We start from the raw sequence: 23,730 nt of genomic DNA on the forward strand, positions 1-23,730 counted from the left end.
GTACAGAGACAGAATTGACATAGACACAACTGGAACATATGACATTTGGTCTATTTTTATTTCTACTCCATACCGTGCAATTACCCTGTTTGAATCAAGAGAACTAAATTCACACTTCTGGGATCATATTTCCCCTAGATACAACTAGGTTAATAAAACAAGCCTCTTCCTCTCATGCAGAAGAGACTGTTTGCATTCTTAAAATATCTCTACCCTCCTGGCACCTTTTTTTTTTATGATAGCAATCTTCAAATATGACTTGAACATCTATTAAGGATGCACTCTTCTCTAAAAGATTTCCTCTCTGAGTTTAAGAGGGCAGACTGCTTTGCTTTGAACTATCTCCTAAAGAACCCATTATGTTTCTCTCTTCCTCAACCACCCTGCAATGCCTTCTAAAAAAGGAAAAACTTAACGATTTGTCTAGCAGGGTTTTGCACAAATCAGCTCTCTCTGGGTTTACCAGACACTTTTTTCTCTGTACCAGGAGAAAAATATTTTCTTTCTCCACTATATGCCTTTTGGTAGTTCCATTTTTTCCAAAAAGCCTTTCCTGATGCACTATAGTAGAAATCTTTCCTGCCACTGGCCTCTCACAGTCCTGTACCTGTCTCCCCTCTTAAGGGCCTTCAGTACTTCACACTCAGTGTTAAGACTGTTTACATGTCTAAAGATTGTGTGCCATGTGTAACTTCCTCTACTGATCACATGACAATCTCCTTGAATGCAGTGAAGTCAGAGTGCCTCGGTTCAAGTTTTGACTATATTGCTCTTAGCCATGTGACTCTGGAAAATTATTGTGCTCTCTGTGCTCAATGCCTCATCTGAAAAATGGAGACATCTACTTTATCCACTTCAAAGTAAAGAAGATTAAATAACACATATAAAAATTTTAGTACAGTACTAAAATTAGTACTTGGTAATCACGAAACATTATTATTTTTTTTCATAATCAGGTTGATGTAGCCTTCCATGTGAGGAAGCTGGACTACTCTGCCTTCCACACAAGATGCTGGCAGAAGGGAATCCTTGCTTGTCATTTGCTGCTTAGCTCCCCATATAATACCCATAAAACCTGGGAACATCTCTATAGAAAATAGACACCATGCTAGAGTCCTCCTCCTACCTTGCTAGTTAGACTGGAGCATACACTTAGGTAAAGGATGCTCAAAAATAAAAATGGCCCAAGTTAGAAAAGACGCTAACCTTGATTAGCTTTCTCTTTTGAAACAAAACAAAATTCAATGCTTTTGAGAATTTTAACATTATCACTGCTAGTTCATATAAGTAGAGATCAAAGAGTTTGGGTGGAGGCAGTCAGTGGTTTTGGGGGCTACTTCAAGAAAATTAATTTAAGTCAAAATTTTAAAAGAAATGAAATTCTTTGAACAATTACTCTGAGGAGGGCACAAGATATGGGAAAGCCTGTTTTCTGGAGTAAACATTAGTGGCAGAAAAGTAAAGTCCCTTCCCCTTTGTAGTTGTTCCTTTTCTCACCAGAAATGAGTTTTACCGCATGTGCTCCTTCTCTGAACAATCTGCTCCATTCCCACCCCTCCCAAATGTCCAGCACAATGTCAGTCATCATGTGGGCAGTTGTTAGCAAAAAAGAAGTGTGTGGCTGAAGTGTTTTTTGCTCATATGTTCTACTCAAGAGGCCTAATTTTACTCAGTATGCAGTAGAAAGTCCTATCCATCAATAGGACATAGCGCCCTGAAGCAGGTTTTAAAATAATCACAAGTTATATCTTACTTTCACTAGCTTAGATTCACAAAATTAAACATGGTTGTATTGTTGTTTTTTTCCTACCACTTTTGTCAAGCAATTGAGTCGACAACAAGAGTCTAATCTCCTTGTGGGAAGCAATTATACTTGTTTTTGTAACTTTCAATGACAAAGAGTCAGGCAAGACTAAACTGTATTATGTCTATGATACTAATCTGCTTAGGGAGTCCAATGTATGAAGGCAGAAATAGTGATATTACTGCTATCAAGATCCTACTGCGTTCAGAGCTGACTCAGCATCCCATAGCAGTATTTGTCAGATTACCATGAACTTCTTCCAGAAACACCATCCCTAGTGCTATTTACAAAATCTTGGTCATGGGGAGAAACTTAATGCCATCTCGAGATAACTGAAATGACTCTATGTCTCCCTGGGGAATGGCTACCTCACTGCAGCAGAGGTTCTCTGAACAAACCTCCACTCCTGTCAAGGTAATGCAATTACCATCTTAGTGCATTAACACTGCCACCCAGTGAATTACCATATGCCAGCCAGGCAGCTGCCAGCCATACATCCAGGACATGGAACAGGGCATCTACAACAAAAACTGCCCATGCTGAGTGGCAAACAAATAATGGGCACTGAGGTGCCCTTCTTGAGTTCACTGGCTCACACCAGGAATGCATGACAGAGCAAGCAGGTCAGGAGAAAACCTCAAATAGTACTGTACCAGCTCTGCCGCTCAAGTGAAGTCTGCTCTGAAGCAAACAGACAATATGGTTCCAACCACTTCCTGGCATAAGAACATGTGGCAAAGAGGACAGTAGCAATTCCTTCACATGCAAATCCCATCCACTCTGAGAAGTTTTTCCAAGGTGCACCTTACCTGGCCTGGCAATAGACCCCTGCAGTGCAGTGGCTGGAGTTTCCTTTGGGACTAAACTCTGCGTAGAGGCTAAGGCAAGACAAAAAAATACAGGCCTTTTACTTTCTTTTCTAAACAAAACAGAGTACACTGACTAAATCAAGGGTTAAGTAACTACTGAAACACATATACTCTGAAGTGAAGGGCAGTATGTGAAACTGGACTTGAAATTACATTTCAAAACCTACTTAAAGAATTAACTACCTTTACATTCTAACAAAGACGAGCACTTAGGGTATTTGTATTCCTCTTCAGTGTACAAAGATGAGGGAAAGAAATGGCAATGAGGACAAGAGCACCCCAATTTTTTTCTTCTTGGGGTCAAGTTGTGACTTAGTGGGCAGCACAAACCAATTTCAGAGGAATGATTACACCATTTGCCTTAGCATTTAATTTTTATTCTGTCTCAACTCTCCAAAGACTATATTCCTTGAGAGCAGAAATCAATCATATAACTTATTTTGCATTTTTCTATAGCAACTAGCAAGAGTGGTGGGCTTAAAGAAGGTTTTCAATTCACATTTATGGAATAAATCAATTTTATGTTATTTAATTATCTAACAAGTAGTTACTAAGAACTTAGTAGCAGCAAGACACTGTGCCAGGCACCTTCAGAGACCAAATTACATCTTCTTTGCTGTCAGGGACTCAGCCTAGTATTAAAAATAAGGTATATACACAGTACATTGGAGAGCACTATGATGTCATATGAAGGAGATACAAAAATATGAAGTGTGTGGGAGTCCAAAGGAAAGGAGATCAATTCTAGATTGAAAAATCTGAAGGAATATTCAAGGGAGAAGCATCAGAATTGGCTTTGAAGGACAGAGATAAATTAGGCCCTTGAAAAGGAATGGAGTAGAGTATATAACGTACTCCAGAACTCAACCTTCCTGGATGATAAGGTAAAGATTAAGAAAAGGGCACAGATATACCACAGTCTCTCATTGGTATCTCTTTCCACTCTGGCACTTCAGTCTAATACCTTTAGATAAACTGTAACATAAGTTTTAACCCACTTGTGGAAAATGAATTTTTGTAGATTTCTCTCTTTGCTTAGTAAAGCAGTCAACAATGTTATTTGTGTTAAGAAGTCATTTTGCATGCTTTTCTGATAAAACAAAACTACACCTCAACTTCTACTTTTAATTTCCATAATGGTTTCTTACTTTTCAAGGTAAAAAGCACAGAAGCCCCTTGAAAAAGAATGGAAGCACTCACTATAAGCAAAATGGGTGGCCTAACTAAAATGGAGAATTTTTTTCCAACTGCTGGCTTCATCTTCCCAAGGCTTACATATTTCCCTATTATTACATACAATCCAGATAACATTTTCTAATTGTTTCATCATTATTCTCTTGGTGTCTGAGGGAAAAGTTCACTGAAAGGAAGCAGAAATGGAAACATATCACAGCAGAGAATATATTTAAGTCACACCAGTTTTCTCTTTAATTCTTAGGGTTCACTTACATCAAGAGAACTAGAACCAGAAACACATAACCTCTGCCCTGCAACTTCATGTGAAGTCTGTCTCTTGCAAGAGCAGTGAACTCCTTGAGGGTCTTTATCCCTCCCAGTACTTCTAGCGCTGAGGTAGAGACAGAGAAGAGAAGGGGAATTAACCTTGCCAGAACTCTGTCTGAGGCAGTGTGCTGGCCACTTTATGTTAAGTCCTCTCAATGAATCCTTGTATAAATTCTGGGAGGCAGAAATATAATCTCCATTTTAAAGGCAAAGTACATGGCTTAGAAGAAGTTAAGGCATTGATGCAAGTGCAGTTGGTAACCAGTGGATCTAGAATTTGAATCTGATCTTACCCTGCTCTTTTATGTTCTTTTTACCCATCCTGGGTACTTAACACAGTGCCTAATGCATGACAGGCACTCAAAGCATTTTAGCTACATAAAAAAGCCAGGCACTACTGGCTGGCCGAGGATAATGCAAAGTCCTTCTTAGCTCTAGCAGTATGTGCTTTATTTCACTTTGGGGAAACAAGAGCTTATACACCACCTAAGCTTCACAGAATGAGGGACATTGGGCGGGAGAAGGAAAGAGGGGAGGTATAAGGGCACTCTAAACTTCCATCATTAGCTCACTTAACAGTACAAAGGAAATTACCTGAACCCCCTAGATATACATGAATGGAATGGACCAATTTACAAAGACTGCATCAAAAAGCAACTGGTAAAAACAATTTTTACCATTTACTGAACAATTACTATGTTCTAGGCCCTGTGTTAAGCACATTATATGCATTATTCTGTTGAATTCTTACAATCACTATTTTCTCCTTATTAGAAAGGAGGAAACTGAAATTTGGAGTGGCCAAGCAACTTGCCCAAGCACATGCAGCTGGCAAATCCTGGTGCTGTGATACCAACCCAAGCCTATCTGACTCTAGACTCTGAGCTCTTAATCATTCTGCTCCTCCTGTGTCTATTATCCTGACACCTACTTTTCTGGAAAGCTCTCCTTGGGGGTAGCACAGACAGAACAGGATTGGTCCCTGGAATAGAGTAAAAATGAGGAAAGTACAGTACAGTTATATCTAGTTCAGGTTATTTCCCATGTACTGTAAAGGTGGGAAAATGTTGCTCTGAAAGAGTTGAGAGCAAGTCTTCATCATGGTAAGGAGAACCTGCAGAGGCTGCTGTTTACATTTAAGTGACAGTGTCAAACTGGAGGTTCACAGTTCAGACTTCGAACAAATTATGAAACTTCTCTGAGCTTCAATTTTCTCATCCTTAGGATGGAGTTAAGACTACCTGACATGGTTGGTATGAAGATGATGTGAAACAATGTTGCAAAAATGCTTTGTTGGAGAGGCTAAGTCTACTTACAATTGTGCCTAAAAGTCTCCCCCAGAGAACCTCTTTGTTTCTCAGATGTGGCCTCTCTTTCTTTAAGCCCATGAGGCAGGTAAACTCACTGCCCTCCCCCCTACATGGGACATGACTCCCAAGGGTATAAATCTCCCTGGCAATGTGGGATGTGACTCCCGGGGATGAGCTTAGACCTAGTATCGTGGGATTGAGAAAATCTCCTTGCCCAAAAAGGGGAAGAGAAATGAAACAAAATAAAGTTTCAGTGGCTGAGAGATTTCAAATGGACTCCAGAGGTCACTCTGGAGGGCATTCTTATGCGCTATATAGATATCCCTTTTTAGTTTTCGGTGTTTTGGAATAGCTAGAAGAAAATACCTCAAACTGTTGGAACTACAACCCCGTAGCCTTGATTCTTGAAGACGATTGAATAACTATGTAGTTTACATGGTGTGACCATGTGATTGTGAAAACCCTATGGCTCACATTCCCTTTACCCAGTATATGGACAGATGAGTAGTAAAATGGGGACAAAAATTAAATGAAAAGTAGGGGTGTGATGGTGGATGGTGGAGTGTTTTAGGTGTTCTTTCTTTACTTTTCTTTTCTTTTTTTTGGAGTAAGGAAAAGGTTCAAAATTGATTGTGGTGATGAATACACAACTATATGATGATACTGTGAACAACTGATTGTACACTGTGGAAGACTGTATGGTATGTGAATATATCTCAATAAAACTGAATTTTAAAAAAATGCTTTGTTATAAACTGAAAAACTTTTATACAAGGTTTATCATTACATAGCCATGTAACATAAAGACTGCAATCATATTAATGAATGTAAATGCGACATAAGATTTAAAAGTATATATTACCAGTGTGCTACCAATAAATAAAACGACCACTATTGCCATTTAGCTCATTCTTCCTCCTCAAAGTAGAAAAGAAGTCATGCTTTCTCTTGTGGGACAGACAGGTCACCAAAAAATTCTGACATGAGAAGTTGCCAGGCCCCGAGTACATACCTATGCTGGGTAGAGGCTCTGGATGGGATCCCACCTTCTCTTCCACTAGGCCACCTGCAAGTGGCTCAGATGCTGTGCCACCATGATTGTTTTTTGTGGTCGGCGCCGTGGAGATGAGCTCAGAGGATACTAGAGTGGTTACTATTGAGCGTACACTGGTGGGGAGAGCACCACCTGGTAAGCTGGGTCCTGGTAAGGCGGAGCCTGAGCCCATGGGGCTAGAGGTCATTTTTAGCAGAGTGGGTGCTGAGGGTGTTGGGGTTTTACTGTCCAGCTCTGTGGATAACTGCTCTGTTCCCATGAGCCCTGGAGCTGTGGTCTCTAGCCCTTGGCCTTCAGTCTCTCCATCTGCAACATATTGCTCTTCCCCTTTCTCGAGAGAGCCTGTAACTTTCTTACATGCCTTGGTCAGCAAAATCTGGCCGATTTTGTCCACCTTTCCTTTCCCCTTACTAGATGAGACAGGGCTTCGCCGGTTGCCAGAGGAGCTTGGACTATTGGTCAAAAGGGGAGAAACCACCGTAGTTGACTGTGAAGAGGGCAGAGTGTTCTGATCTGCTGCTGAGATGCTAACTTGAGAAGCAGCTTCATCTGGATTCAATTCTTTCACTTGCTGGACGGAGGGGTGAGGAGGGACAATTGGAGAAGTTGAACAAGTGGGGGAAGGAAGCTGAACAGGGGTGGTTCGTGAGTTAAGGACCAGGGATCTACCTGTCTGTATGTTTGGAGCAGGACTACTGGAGGGGGCATTAGGAGGGACAGGAGCAGAGGAAAATTTTATGTTCTGAGGTATGTGTAATGGGCCAACAACTGTGACGGAGGGAGGCATCAAGCCAGAATTGGATGTCAGTGGGGCTGCAGGAATTGTGCTTGGCTGTGATCCTTTCATAACTTGAATTATTGAGGATGAATTGATAAAGACAGGTGTAATAAACTGAGGCCGGGCATTAGACTGAGCGGCTGACTGTCCCTCAGAAACCATAACCTTGCTACCCACATTGGGCATTGTGACAACTGTTGACATTAATGCAGACTGCAGGTGAGTTGGCAGAGCTGCTGATGTATTAGCTGAAGTCGTGATGGGATTGGAAGTTACAAAAACAGTTATCTGGTTTGGGGGCAAAGGAGTGGAAATGGAGGAAGAGCTGACAGGCCTTGACATTACTGGAGGGATGTTTGGTGCAACATTAGAACTGACCTCACTCAATTCTGGAGGCACCTGGGTTGAACACAGCTCGTTACTGTGAGGTAAGTTTAGAGAGTTAGAGGGTTCTTTAGAAGACAGATCCTGCAGTGTGGGAATGACAGATACTTTTTTGAGGTCCTCCCCAGAAACTACTGGAGGTGTAACTTCCATATCTGTAAGCCCAGGGGGTTTAATGGTCACATTAGGAGCTCCAGAGTTGTCAAGAAGTTGACTTAATGATGTTGGCGCTTCCCTCATAGCAGGAGACACCAAATTTTTGTTCTCTTCAACACTGGGAAGTTTGTTAGGATCCAAAGGTTGCCCATCCTTTTTGGATTGATCTTCTGGAACCACCATTTTAACTTCTTGGGCTGGGATTGCTTTCAGCTCAACATTTACCTGCTCCTTCCTACTCTGGGGATTCTGGCAATCACTGTCCTGAGGCACATTCAAGCTCTCCTTGTTATCCTCGAGAACACTGCCTACTGTGGCTACATGCATGGTGGGATTCTGAGGATTCAGCCCGCTGTTGTTAGGAAAGTTCCCAGGTACAGGGGGATTGGCCAAAGGACAGGTACTGACCAATACATTTCTTGGCAACTCCACATTCTGTAACAGCGCTGCATTTGTTTGAGAGGCCATAGTCAATTTAGGGGCTTTTGAATTTTGCCTCCCAGGACTTGGGGTGGTTTTCCTACTTGACCCAGGACTAGACCTGCGACTGTTGCTTGGACTTGCCCGTTTTGTTCCACCCGAGTTAGACTGCTTTCCACAATTTCCCACCATAGAATCTAACTTGTGAGTTTGTGGGGTAGCAAAATTGGAAGGATTATTCATGGTAAGATTTGAGGGTGCTTGCCCAATGGCCTTCAAAGTTGTTGGATTTAGGCCCTGTTGATCGAAGCCCCTGTTTAAATTTGGCCTAGGAGGTAAAGGAATATTAATCTGTGGGGGAAAGAGTCCTGCTATGGAGGCATTGAGTCTTTCTGGTGACAGACTAATTTCTGAAGGTTCTGTGCTTGGAGGCCGGTTGTTGGGAGTCTGAGGATAATAGGGTCTGGGGCTGGCTCTGTTTGGTGTTTTAGGCCTAGATGTCTGGGTTGGAGCAGCCACATTTGGAAAGTGGTGGCCATGAGAGCTGGGCAAGGAATTTACAGGTGGTTGCTGGGGAGATGCACCTTGAGTTGCTGAGAGGGGCGATGGTCCAGGTTTTGGCCCTGCCATCATTAACTGATTCTGGGAAACCACTAAATGTGAAGGCATGTTATTTGGGCCTCCTGAGATAGATGGTACTTCATTGACACTTGCTTCAGGGAGGGAGGACACCTCTCCCAGTGGTGAGCTTGAAGGATTCTGTGGGTTCTCCTGGTATACCATTTTCCTTGAATTGCTTCCCAAAGGAGTATTCACAGGCATTGGCATTCTTTGTTTATCAGGTGATGGTGGCACAGAGGCAGTTCCTTGCAAACTGACCATGACAGGCATGCTGCCACTCTGCTGCATGGGCATTCTCTGGGAGTCTGGGTTCAGGGGGCCCCTTTGGGGATGGACATTTTGGGAGACTGGAAGTCTAACTGATTTGGGATCCTGTTGCATCATAAGCATCATCATCATTTGTTGTTGTTGCTGCTGCTGCTGCTGTTGTTGCTGTTGCTGCTGCTGCTGCTGCTGCTGAGACTGTGGCTGACTGGGAGGTGGTGGCTGTGGCTGCTGTTGAGGCAGTTGTGGCTGTGGCTGCTGCTGTGGTGGCTGTGGTGGGGGTGCCACATGCTGCATAAGCTGAGGAGGCATCTGCTGAAGTGGCCTCTGTTCAACTGGTTGAGAAGGATAACCTAAAATAAGCCCACCAAATCAGGGAAGTTAGATTTCAACATGAAAAGTTTTGCTACCTTTAGAGTATAGCCAAGCAATACTCATCTAGGCCGCACACACTGTGCACAAACAGCTCATGCATGCCTGCTCCTGGGGAGGCAGCCCCTCATTATTCAATATTAGCAAAGGAGTGCACTGGTCAAGGAAGCAAAAACAAAGCAGCAAGGACCTGGAGTTCCTCAGTCTTCAAGATCTGAATGAGGCATTATTGCACTTAGACTCTAACAGACACCCTGTGCTATGTACTGAGAGCAGCCAAATCTACACCAGCCAACATTTCGATGAAACAAGTAAAAACTCCATCAACAGCAAGCAGCTGACCATCTAGCTTTGTGGTCTCATGCAAACATAATATTTCACTGTACTTGTAAATGAAGTGAAGCATTTAGAATTCACTTTTTCTGTTGACAAAGAATTAACTTTTTTAAGGGTTGATTTTATTGAAAATGCCAGCATTGAAGATAGCCTTCTTATTCTTTCAGTAGAAATAAAATATAAAACCCTAGGATTCACTTCCTTAAGAAAAAAGGAATTTAAAATGACTCCAATCCATTAAAATTACTCCACAAACTAAGCAGCATCCTTCAGGATCAATGCTTTGGGGGAATCCAACTGAATTAAACTGCCCCCTCTGACATAAATAATTTAATTAGCAGTAAGTGCTAATGGAAGCTGATAAACAAATTGGAAAAAAAAAAAGAGGGCCTGAAGTTTTTATGGATATTAGTTTCCATTTTCTTTTTTACATGCAAAACTCTATTTGGAGAAATATTTCCTATTAATCCACAATTGGAAAATAAGCCAGAAGCATAGCCCTCAGGAAAAAAAAAAACATTTCTGGGAAAGGAACTCTAAGGGACAATGCTTTACAGATTTGCAGAGGGCAACATCTCAAATGATTCTCTCTTGTGTGAAGATTTAGCTTGGCATTTTAGAAACAAAACCCTTATGCAATCAGCAGAAAGGATGGAAAAGCCACCAAATTAAACCAAGAATGAAGGTGGTTCAGTGGAAAAAGTGGGCATATAGCTGGGACACAATTTTGCAAACTAGATTTCTTCCATTGTTGCATGAAAAATACATTAGGAAGGTTTTAAGGAGGCACAGGGGTAAAGATGGTTGGTTCTGGCAGTCCGAAGAAATGCTGGCTCAAGATTTTCAGAGTAGCTACCAAATGCTGCTCTGGCTCACAGGGTCAGACCCTTGTGTTGAATAGCTAAATGATATCTTCTGGCCAAAGATTTCCATGGCACCAATGAGTACAATGTGCAGAATCCAGTTTTGATGGTTGTTTTTTTTTTTTTTTTTAAATCCTCTTTTGTTTTAAGCTCAAGTAACTTCTTTACTTTTATAAAGCCAACAGCATATGACATTTCTACAGGTTTAACTATCTCTTCAGCTACATAACCAAACACAGTGGGTTTTTATATTTCAGATATAGTCTGAAGTTCCCATGTTAATATTGGGATTTCTGCAAAAACCCTTGATGTGACAGCCACATCACAGGTGTTTGTTGTCTTTAAAATTAGCCCGCTAGATAAGTAGCACAGTAAATACCAAAGAGGGCAGCACAGACAATGCAGCAGCCTCTCGAAAGGAACAGTTAAAGTAATGGCTGCTATAAAGAGTCCAGAAGCTGGAGGCAGCATACCAAAAGGCACTAATGATAAGAAGACAGACAAGGGTTGACGTGACAGAATGGGGGAAGGAGGGAGCCAGACACACACAGAGTTCAAAACACCATCAAAACCCAAATTTATTATTCAAGAGATGGAAACTCATATGTCTTCATGGGCCAAGTAAGTAGTAAAGAAGTGAGGTGGGCTGGTATAAGGTAGTAGGGGTCCTGTGGACAATACCAAACCGCAGAGCAGATGTCCTGTCTAAAGGTAACTGAATTCAAGTTTTTGTTTGATTTAAGACACTGCATGACAATTCAAATGTATTATAAGTCAAATTCAACTTGCAGGTGCCCAGGATGCAATCTGCAATCTGCAGAAGTCTGAGGACTCTGGGATTCATACAACAGTCGAGTTCAGATGTGTCTGAGGGAAGACAGTACCTTCTTGCTCATAATACCTTTTGGACACAGCTGCCAAAGACAGCTGACCTTCCAGCCTTAATTCTGCTGCTGCAAGTCACTGATGGGAAGTGTGGTGTGCCTAAGCAATTTTTAATAAATAACATAAAATATTTACATCATCATGGATTCCCTTTAAAAATATATAAATTAAGAGTGGACTGACTTTTATCCCTAAAATAATGTCACTCTCAACATGTCAAAAAGGAGGTGGAATAAATTAGTGGGAAAGAAACTCAAACATAATCTTTTGTATGTACAGGAAAGAGTGGCCTAAATGTGAAGAGCTTGTGTGTCTTCAATTGTATCACAACAGAATAAGGTTACAAATTACTGCTCAGGCAAAGAGTAACCAGGTTTAGAGATATTGTGGCAGCTGGCCTTGCCTCTGTAACACCTAGGTTGGAATAAATGAATTTTAGGAGGTTTTCCCAACATTTTGAGGATAATATTATTTTACAGTCAGAAAGGGATACAACACAGGGGGCTTCAACAATATTGGTATTATTTATTTATTTATTAAGCTGGGTGGCAGGTACAGGGGGTCTACTGTATCATTCTTCATATATATTTTTTATATTTTAAAGACATATATATAAAATATTGTTTTAGACCCGGGTAGTTTCTTGCTTTGAGAAACATCCAGTAGGAACAGATGCAGGAATGGTAGGCAAGCATAATAAGAGTGAAAAACATCTCTCCATTTAACCTTATTCCATTTTGATGCCAACTAGAATCTTGATACTGACAAGAACAAAAAATAACTTCACGTTTCAGTCTGATTTTGTAAGGACTTAAAATAACCAAGACTAATTTGACCAAAGGCCTATATATATACATATACTTATATTTGAAATTTTTATTTAATATCAAGAAAAGGCTTCCAAATACTAGACACATTAAATCATTAAAGTGGCCTAGTTAGTAGGTAAAATAAAACACTACAGTTTCCTTGAAAAGAAGGAAACTTTGCAATGCTGTATAAATGGTGACAAGAATATAATTGTTAGGTAACATTTATCACCTGGTGGCCGGTTTGAAAATTCTGGCAGTTTAGGGCCTGAGTTGTCCAAGTTAATTCCTTGTTCTCCAGGCAATGGCTGCTGATCAGCCTCCTCCAGACCAGCTGGGCGACTATCTGGGGTGCTAAAAAACAAATAACACACTTGAGAGTAAGCTGTATAGTATATGCAGGAAACTAGCTTAATCCCTCCCCCATTTCTGAAGAACTAAAATCTGTTCGCATCATCAATCCTTTCCATTAGTCACATCTCTCGTCTGGATAAAATATTCAATATTTGGCATAAAAATAACCTGGCAATTTCATTAAATGTTAAAATCCGTTCAATCTAATAGCATGCCTGTTTACTCAAAGTGTTTTCCACAAATTCCTAACATAATGATTTTCATGTAATCACCCACTCCTTAGATGTTTTAAGACCTGATCACAGTTTGGGGTTATTAATATTATAAATTACTGTTCCTGTAAAACAACACTATCTGTGCATAGCTATCAAATTCAACAAAGGAGTCCAGGGTGTTTCTTTTTTTGTGGATATTACAATCATGGTGCTACAAATTCATTACAACTGGCGAGACGTTGCTGTAGGTTCAGTGATGGAAATGATATTTGAGAAGAAAGACAGAGACCACAGAACAAAACTAACTAATTTAATTATTATTAAATATTTGCAGACACCTCTCATTGGCTTTGGGGTGCCTTCATTTTTATGTGGGTGTGGCTTAGAATTTCTAGTAGAAAAAGGGGTGGAGGGAAGAATTTATACTCAATAAAGTGTTATCTACTTACACACAAAGAATCAGAGTGCTAACATACCACATTTTGTATGTAATCTACTCCTAGCTAACCATTCTCTCCTACCTTTTGTTTCTCTTTGCCCTGATCTTGGTACCCCACTTTTATGCTCTATTTTCTCTCACTGTATTCCGTTAAATCCATTTAAAAAGCCTCAGCATGTGGAAGTTTAAAATGTGAAGCAGATCCCTAGCATATCCAGATCCCTTTACCAACTTGTTCCTTATATTACTTTTCTCTCATTTCAAATTGTAAGAAAGGATTCTGTGGAATCCTTTACTTTCAAAGAATTGTACAGCTAAAAAAAATCTCAGAAATCTGGTCCAGCCCCCTCATGTTATGGAAGAGGAAACAAAGGCCCAGAGAGGTATAAGAGATGGGCCCAAGATCCCACAATAAGCTAGTAGAAGAGCTTAGAGCAGGTGCTCTTCCTATTAAACCTACTGCATCCCTTTCCTTGGAGCCCTGATGCTGTCACAATTTGTAGACTCCGTAAATAAGCAATCACCCTGAGAGCTGGTGAAGACATCAACAATGAATACTAACAGAAACTAAATAGCCTTACACTTTTACTCCCAGACTACTTGGAAGAATAACAGTATTGTCCCCACAAAAATGTTATTTCCACAGGTTGACAGCAGTAAAGGATTCAACTGAGAAAGAGCCATCCAGAAAAGTTAGATAATTAAAGGGCTTAAGTCTGAATTCAGGAAAATATAGGTAATTAATATACAATGACTGGCTTTTAAAGCATAAGATGAAAGAAGCAGCAAATGAGTATGATATAATATTAGAGTACAACCAAAGAAATGTTATGGGAAGGCTAGAGAAAGATAGTTGGTTTTATTTTGCACATTTAAGCTAGTTTAAATAAAGCACCTCTATTCTTTTTCTGTAGCTCTAGTAGTTTATTTCAACTAACTTGTTTACATTCATTAGCTACTATTCCCTGTTAATAAATGTTTCTGAATTTCAGTTTTATGATTAAAGGTAGAAAATCCAGCTCAATAAATATTCCTTCTGGAAACACTTTATCAGAGCCCAAAATGACTTAACACTTAGCTTTAGGAAATGAAATATAAATTAGTTAATTGCTCTTCCTACTGTGATCTTGTAAAAGAACTTACCTGGAGAACCTTTACAGAAAGGATAACTGATTTAAAAGGCCCAATATTCTTACTGTGGGTTTTTAAGCGTCCAGAGATGTTAAAGTGCCTTAAAAAGAAAGGCACCTGTGCAAAAACCATTTCTATTTGAGAGAATAGCAGGAAGTTTCCTTAAGCAGTTTTCATTTCCCAAACACACTGCTCCTCTTTGGTTCCTCAACAGCTATTACTTGCCTGAAACTAAGTGCCTTGTGGAGTTGCAGTGTGGTAGCACTAGGTACTTTTCTAGCTGAGTGCTATAACCCTTGAGACTACAAATTTAAGACACAAGTCAGCCAACCACAACATGAACCTTGTTTGGATCCTTATTTGAACAAGCAAACTGTAAAATACAATAGTTTGAGACAATCTTGGAAATTTGAACACTGTCCAGATACAAGAATATTAAAGAAGTATTAGTCTTTTTAAAGGTGCGCTAATGGTATTATGTGGCCATATAAAAACAGTTCTTATCGTTTACAAGTACAAACTGAAATATTTACAATGTGAATTTACTTTAAAATAATCAATAGGGCAGTGGAGGAGAACAAAGATGAAGGCAAGATAGGCAATGAGTTAATAATTGTTGAAGCAGGGGGATTTCATTATACTATTCTAATTTTATATATGCTTAAAATTTTCCATCAAAAAAAGGTGTCCACACAGAAACAAATGAATAAGATTTGATGCAAAACTATCACAACCTACTTTAGATCTTGCTGACTATTTTTCTTCTTCCGAGGGGGTTTCTTCTTCTTCGGTTTATTTGCGCTGGTATTATTCTGCTTATTGTTTACCCCAAAATGGCCTGCAGAGATGTCACTCTGCAATAAGTTGACCAACAATGGACTTGTTAGCGTGACATCCTTATTGACTGGGAAGCCTGGATTCTGACCACAGGACATCTGATTTCCATTGGGTGCTCCACTGAAAGGTGCATTGAAAGATATCCCATGGCCTGAGAAGTGGTTTCCTGAAGCACTGCTTCCCTGCATGGCCTGCACGTGGGGGGGAACCATGTTGGTTTGTTGCATGCTAACGTCAGGCATCATCTGAGACAGGCTGACGTCATTATTTGCTGTGGTAGCAGGATCACCATGCTGCTGGGCCACGTGTGGGCTGGGCCCTGGGGGCCGCAGGACCTGCCCCTGAATCCCCATAACCTGAGATGGACTGTTGTTCAAAGGCCCTTGCTGGGGCAGCATCTGTCCTGACATCTGTCCCGTAAATTGCACCATGTTTCCTTGCATGTTAGGAGTTGGTCCCCTCATTATCTGTGCTGGTCCCGGCATGACACTGGATTGGTTCTGAGCATTAAACTGCTGCTTATTCCCCTGCATCTGATTGGTCATGATCTGCTCTATCATTGGGTTTTGTTGGAGCAAAACCTGCCCCTGAGGCCCCATCATCTGGTTATGTGATGCCATTATTTGTGGGCCCTGCTGGGGAAGCATCTGCTTGGGTGGGGTCATCCTTTGGGGTGAGGGCCCAAGATTTTGGTTCTGAGGGTTCACCATCATCTGGCCCTGGGGCATAAGCTGGGCCCTAGAGAGGATCATGGGGTTCTGAGGGTTCAAGGTTCCTTGTTGCTGGACCATCTGGCCCTGGGAGGGCACGATCTGCTGGTGCATGCCCATCAGCTGAGATGGTGGGCCCTGCTGGGGCTGGCTTTGTATGTTGCCCAGGTTCACCTGAGGAACCCCAGAACTACCAGCCTGCTGATTGTTCATGTTGCCATGAATTCCCATAAGGCTGGGCTGCATCATATTTGGTGGCCCATGGGACACCGGCATCTGGTTTTGAGGAGGACCAGCTCCTTGACCACCTTCAAAAAAAAAAGTACAGTTTCAGAAAAATGCTATTATCTTATTGGCATTAAATACCCAAATTACCTTAATTAAAAAGAAAGCCACCATTCATATCTGTACTGACCAACATAAACAGATGTGCTGTGCTTGACATGCTTTCTATGGGTTTTGAACTCTGAACTATGGAGATGTAACTGTTGCATAATCATTTACAGTCTTAATGACTATGCAATAGAGAAGAGTAAACAGTTCCTTTACTATTTGGTAACAAAGATAATATTTCACAGATCAATAAAGTTAACTTTCTTTCAGGTTAAAAAAAGAGAAAGATGCATTTCATTGTTTAAAAATGACTTGTGGCTATCTTATGATGAAGAAAATTAATTAAAAGTACTGTAGGCTACTGAACTAAGCTCTGCTTTAGATGAGTCAGGGAAACAAAGTATGTGATATGTCCTCTCAGGAAAACCTTGACAATTGTGAGAAGACATTTAAAAATGCTTCTTGGAAAACTAGTAACTTTCAAAGGCTATGTGTGTAATATCTGGATGCTGCACCTTAAAGAAAGGAACACCTAATACTTCCTAAGGACAGGTCACCACTTATGGATGTGGTAAAAATTATTTAATCCTGATCTGGAAGCTGAGCCTCTAGTGGGAATTGACTGACAGAAGCTTGCAGACAGAGGACAGTCAACAACAGATGTTAAAACTTCAGTGACCCTCCTCCGTGGCAATTCCTGGTGGGATCAAATGGGACATGTTCTATTTTTCTGACTTAGTTCTAATTTAGACAAAGGACACTGCCTGGCTTGCTGCAGTGTTTACTTTTAGTTGAGTCTTTGGGATTTTCCTATAGCTACTTACACCCTCTCTCCCTTTTTATTCAATAATCATCTAGCTTATTTGATCTCCATTTTATTCTTCACTTTTAAATGGGGGATTAGAAAGTGGCATCCACAATGAAGTTATGAGGCCAGTCGATGCTCCAGCCAGTGAAGCAGGTGAACTGTCCCTTGTTTATCGTGTATAGACTCTTCCTGAACCCCAAGGAAGATTTTCTCTACTAGCCTTATAAATTCTTAAACTTGAACGCCATGGCTACTGTTTAAAATTATTCATCTCAGTGTATATTCATTCAATTAATAATTATTTTTTGAGTACCCAATATTTACAAGGCACTTCTGGTACTGAGGTAATAGCAATAAACAAGATAGATCATACCATGGCTCCCCTTGGAGCTTTCAATCTAGATGGCAAGAAAGACAATAAACAAATAGATAAGTATCTTTTCAGGAACTGGTAAAAACTAAGAAGACAAAGTACAGTAAGAAGACAGAAAATGGCAAGAGTGGGGCTATTTTAGATAGGATAAATGGGGATATAATAAAACAATACGTTCATGAGGAAGGTACCATATAAAAATACAAAATAGCTCTGCTAGGGTAGATGAATTATGATTTTTTCACTGTTTTAAAACTCCCTATAAAAAACACGAATTCATATAACATAACTTAGGAATGAGGTTTTCTGCATTAGCAGATAGGGAAAGTCAAACAGCCCTACTGTTCTCTCACCCTTCAACAGGTAGTTTGAACTTTTCTTATTATGTCAGGACTTCTCTCATTCCTTAGTGATACACAGTTAAAGTCAGAACCACACAACTCAATTAACTCCAAGTGAGAATGGGAGTTCAGAAAATGTTTGGGCTACTTAAGTCCAAATTGCTTTAATATGAAAGGGTAAGAGGATCATCATGTGATAACTTAGCAACTGGAAACATGAGGGCTGGGCTTAGAGAACACTGCATTACAAATACTTTTTAGCCATTCTGCTTCATCCTAACCTCACTCTCCTCTAAAATTTCTTCTTATATACAGAACACTGTTGACATTAAATCTGTACTGATTCAAGTTTGACCTTTCTAATATCACACTGTAAATAAGGATTCAGATGTCCAGCATTAGAAAGCTAATATGTACTATATAGAGATTTTAAAAGTTGCAATTCAAACATCCCACGTGCCTCCATGCCTTTGTACCTACGGCTTCTTTTACCAGAAATGCCTACTGTCCTTTTACTGTCTGAGCAAGCCCTAACTCAGGGGTTGCAACATTAGGGCCCATGGGCCAAATCCAGCCCATCGCCTGTTTGTAAATAAACGGAGTTTGGAACTGCTCACTCATTTACATACTGTCTGTGACTGCTTTCACACTACAACTGCAGAGTGAGTTTTGAAACAGAGACAATAAAACCTGCAAAATGTAAAGTATATACTATCTGGCCTTTACAAAAAAAATTTGCCGACCCCCTGCACTAACTCAAATTTCACCTCCTTTCCATAGATGTTTCCAGGTTCCTGAGACATTTTACCTACAATGGATATATCATTGACCTGAAAGAATAATTATTTACAGGTTTGAAATTAGGGAGAGGGACCAGGACTTACTTATCCCTGTTGCCTATCAGGGTATCTACCACACGATGCTCAATAAATGTTGGCTGAATAAATGGCAGAATACAAACCTGCATGCTGGACATTTTGATTTGCTTGCAGCTGAGGGGCTCCTGAATTCCCAGGGGTGGCTGCTGTAGTCGAAGGCACCTGACCTTGCATAAAGTTCGGATTGGCCTGTCCTGCTGAGAAGCCAGGTGGGAGGCGTTTAGGCATTCCTTAATAGAAAACAATGAGTAAGGCAGTTACCTAGTAAATTTATACTCTTGCTTAGCTGTGGAATGAATAAGGAAGGATGAGCTGCATGAAGTCTCCACTGGCTTAGCTCTCTCTATCACACAGGTAGGATCTTTAATAACAAGGTTGGGAAAGATGGTTAAAAAAATCAACACAATCTTCTACATGAGCAGAGTCAAAATAAAAAAGAAATACTAAAAAATTTACACTCAGAACATGCCAAGGAAAAGATGGCAATCTGCTCCCTAATTGTGATCTGAGGCCACACCATAGCAAGGTTTGAAGGCTCACTTTTCTCTGTAATACAAGAGATCCCCAAACTTTACACACTTTAACACAGGTACCAGGGGAATAAACTAAATGCTCTCATACTCAAACAAACTGATATACATACTATATAACAAAGAGCTGGGTCCTGAAATGAAGGATAGGTGGTTTGTTTACTTTTAGAGAAATGAATGACAATCTCCTCTGCAAAAAATTTCCTCCCAATATTATTTATGCTTGTCTCTTTGGAAAGACAGATTAGAAACAGTTCATTGGGGCTTCAAAGTGGGGCTGTAGTAAATTTATCATTATGCCCTTCCCTCAAGATTTTCTGCAATTCTGACAGCTATGGTACCAAAAACCATGCTCTAATGGAAACTTACTATAGTATTACTTCTCTTGTATAGGAAGGCCGAATTTCAGAAAACAAATACTTAATAAGGAGAACCTCAGAACCCACTCATTGTTTCACAGGCCTTGATGTGACTAGATCACCTAGGTAAGCACACTATCTGCTCTATGAAAGCATCAAGTCCTAAAGCTCATTTAAAATTTTCTTGTATTATTCTATTTATTATTCTTTTAAGGGCCAAATTTATAATGCCCTAAAAAACACTTTTTGTAGACAAATATGCATTTGTCCTTTTTTCAGCAGTGACAAGTCCCCATTTGCATGCTTCCATTGTAATTAAGTCAGTAATCACATTTGCAAGAGGGACTACCCAGCTTCCACTGATCTAGGAATAGATGCCCAGACAGTGAAGTTTGGAGCTGAAACACACTTACTTTTTTCTAAAAATGTCTTAGGATTCAAATGTTAGAGCCTGCATGTCAGCTAAATTAATTATAAGAGAGTGAAAAGACTGATGAGCAACTTAATTTTACCAGAAACGACGGGAACATGCCTTTGCTATGTTGTGCTAGAGGTGCAAGGGTTTTTCTGGGTAGGTAATGGGTGTCTTTTGGTGAGGGGTATGTTTATCAGATGACAGTATTACTGACACTCTCAATACCTTACTGAAAAGCTCCAATCACACTCATGTGTACCATTATCAATGATTAATAAGAATAAATAACAAACATGGAGATGGATAAGTTCTACTGTAATCGTTTTACCTCTCACACATTAAGCTCCATTGCTTTTTCTTCATACAAGAGGCACCTTACAAAATAAATAAATAAATCTCCTTTAGGTATAACTGGTGGAATCTCTCTCTAAGGAGCAGGCATTGGCATTAAAAAACTATAAAAGTCAATAATTTCTGAACTTATTCCCCTTTAGTACTTCAATCAAATTTAACAAATACCATGCTTACTCTTTTACTAACAAGGATTATCAAAATTGATAACTAGAAGGACCTTTTTCCCAAAAAGACCCTATACTTATCTTCTCATTTTTGTTCTACTGAATAATCTTAATCTTTTCAATAGCTGAGTAGTTTAAGTTGCTAATAAAATGCATGTTTCTTCTGGACATTTTATTAGTACAAGATCAAACAAAAATAATTTGGAGAACAAAATGAACCCTCTCTATACGGAATTTTACCTGTACTTTTATCCAGAGGACTAGCTTAAATTTTACCAGTAAGCTGCTACCTAATGTATCAAGTGATCTAAGTTATAAAATGTCACCATCATAGCCACAAAAACAATTACACCCTTATTTTACTCCCTCCATTAGACTCTAAAAATTGAAGTTCTACTAATATCTGTCTCCTGCAAATTTACCAATACAAATAGCTTCAGTGTTCCTCACCTCCCAGGCCTGGATGTAAACTCTGTGGCCCCTGGTTTGGTGGTTGCTGCTGCATGACAATGAAGTTAGGTGGCACGTTTCCCTGTTGAACCATAGGATTCCGACCTGGAGAGCTGATGGGCTGCTGAAATCCCTGGGGAAGTGGGTTATTTTGAGGTGGCCTTGGTCCCATCTGCTGCTGAGTTTGATTAATCGTTGGGGACGATGCAGGGGATCCCTGCTGGAAGGAGGAGGGTGAGGAGGCAGGAGACTTGTTGGTGAGGTGGGGCTGCTGCAGGGGGGTCGGGACTCTGGAGGGCCCTCCCTGCAAGCTCTTCATCTGAGGAGCTGTGAACTGGCCTGGGTTGCTCATCTGAGGAAAGTTTGTATGGGCTTGTGAAGCTTGCTGGCTGCCAAAGGGATATGGAGGGGGAGGGTGAGAAGGTGTCTGTACCGTGGCTAAGGATGGTCTTGCCTGGAGTTGCTGTTGCATTGGGCCAGGCAGGGGAGCCTTCTTCCATCCTTGGTTTGCAGTCATTGTGCCCAAAGTACCCTGGGCTGGAGGAGGCTGAAGGGCTCCAGAAGGCAGCTGGTTCCAGCCTGGAGGAACAGGCACCTGAGTTGGGGCAGTAAACTGGGGTCGAATTCCCTGTGGCTGTTGCTGCTGATGCTGCTGTGGGGGTCTGGCCTGTAACTGTTGCTGCTGCTGTGGTTGTTGGTGTTGCTGCTGCGGTTGTTGGTGTTGCTGCTGCTGCTGTTGCAACTGGGGAAAATTAGCTGGGTTCATTTGTCTGTTCACAGGGACAGGCTGCATTGGGTGGTGTGGAGTAGGTAAAGATCCCGAGGGATGACTTTGCTGCTGTATGTGAAGCCCAGAGAGAAGTGGATCCATTGCATCTGTTTAAAGACAGACAACAAAGCAATAATTAACCTATAACAATCTATATCCTAGAGCAGTGGTCGTGGCAATTGTGCAGATAGAGAGTAAAATCTGCTCATACCATTCAACAAAACGTTCATGAGCACCTTCTTTGTGTAAAGCAATGTGCCAACATGATAGAAAGATGAATTCTGCCTAAAAAGAGCTTATGGCTAAATAGCTGATGTAAGAGCCAAACATAAAATATGGAGAATGGTATTTTCCAAAGCATATTCTGGGAACCAAGTTAATTAATGATATAAGAAACAAAATAAAACAAACAAAACAAAACATAGTCAATTTTAGGTTTGGGAAAACACTGGACCTACCAACCTTATAAAGCTTTCTTCACTGTAGGACTTTTGATGCCTACAATATGTTAATCTTGAATTTGGGGGAGGGAGGGTAAACTATGCTGCATTTCCCAAATTTACATGACTACAAAATTCTCTATTGTGGAGTATCTTGCAGGACTAAGTATGTTAAGGCACACATTTTTACAAATGTTGGAGTAGAACTAAGAAAGAATAACGGAAATTCTAAGAAGAAAATGACTTAATTTAGCTTGAAGAAATCAAGCCAGATTTTGTAAAGAAGGTGGTATTTGAGTTGGGCAGGTAAGAATTTGGCATCAGAGACAGCTGAATTTTGTAATGCTCTATGCTAGGAGTTCAGTCTCTCCAATCCTCAAAACTGGAAGTCCTTTTTTACCTGACTGAGAAGCAGGGCGAGTCGTCCTGGGCTGCAGCTCTGGACTGGGCCCTGGTGCTAGCATGGAAGATGGCATGTTTCCACCCTGGGGTATCATAACAGTGGCAGGGCTGGTCATCCTTATTAATCCTAGAAGAAAAAAATCCCTAAAATAGAGTACTTTGCACAATTTTTGTTTTTTAACAAAATATTTCAAGAATATGAGAAAATATGGAAATTTTCTATATCCATCTTCCAGCTTATTTAAATCTAAAACATTTTGCTCTTCTCTTCTTCAGATACATACATAGATACAGCAGAACCCCTCTATTCCTTCCCAATCCCTCTCCACACACCCTTCCTCTAATCTAATAATTGGGGCCTACATTTCTATGCATGTTACAAATATATGTAAAATGCATAAAAAGTGCATACTATTTTTTGTATGCTTTTAAGCTTTGTATAAGTAGCATCATGTATATGGATTCTTCTTCAAATTCGATGTTTTTGAGATTCCAGTTTATCCATTTTGACTAATATAATAGTGCTCCATTTTAAGGAACCATATGTCCATTCTCCTGCTAATGAATAATGTTTATTCCCCTAAATTTTTACTCTTACAATTTTGCAATGCTGTGTAGATGTCAGGTATTCTTGTGGATATATATGAGTGTATCTTCAGACTATATACTTAGAATTGCTAGGTTTTAAAGCATAAGCATCTTTAATTTTACTAGATATTGCAAAATTGCTCTCAATAGTGGTTTTACCAATTTATACTCCCACTCTGTGTCTCATGCTGTAAAGTTTTACAATATTGTTTTCAGATGTGAATTTATTTTTATAGTGCTCAGGATTGGTTTCTGAATCTGAGAACTCATGTCTTTCACCAGTTCTGAAAAAATTTCACTTTTTCTCTGATTATTGTCCCTCCCCAATTTCTTTATCCTCTTCTTCTAGAACTCATTTCAGATGGATGTCAAGCCTTCTTATTGTATCCTTCACACTTCTTGAGCTCTTTCA

The 23,730-nt window shown here is 40.3% G+C and overlaps 1 protein-coding gene across 14 annotated transcripts in view; it reads right to left on the reverse strand.

Moving 5' to 3' along the window:
• The window catches only part of NCOA6 (nuclear receptor coactivator 6), a 189,799-nt gene that overhangs the window by 50,038 nt on the left and 116,031 nt on the right, over positions 1–23,730 (reverse strand). For 10 of the 14 annotated variants that reach the window (XM_037812086.1, XM_037812083.1, XM_037812081.1 and 7 more), the window contains 7 exons: positions 22,729–22,857; positions 21,120–21,995; positions 18,931–19,077; positions 15,306–16,422; positions 12,661–12,782; positions 6,499–9,516; positions 2,614–2,682 (listed from right to left, as the gene is read on the reverse strand). In XM_037812086.1, coding sequence (XP_037668014.1) covers positions 2,614–2,682; positions 6,499–9,516; positions 12,661–12,782; positions 15,306–16,422; positions 18,931–19,077; positions 21,120–21,995; positions 22,729–22,857 — 5,478 coding nt within the window. The remainder of the gene's footprint in view (positions 1–2,613; positions 2,683–6,498; positions 9,517–12,660; positions 12,783–15,305; positions 16,423–18,930; positions 19,078–21,119; positions 21,996–22,728; positions 22,858–23,730) is intronic. The other 4 variants (XM_037812090.1, XM_037812088.1, XM_037812087.1 and 1 more) reach the window with 4 other exon arrangements.

The sequence above is a fragment of the Choloepus didactylus genome, chromosome 19, assembly GCF_015220235.1.
Source record: "Choloepus didactylus isolate mChoDid1 chromosome 19, mChoDid1.pri, whole genome shotgun sequence".
Taxonomy (NCBI): domain Eukaryota; kingdom Metazoa; phylum Chordata; class Mammalia; order Pilosa; family Megalonychidae; genus Choloepus; species Choloepus didactylus.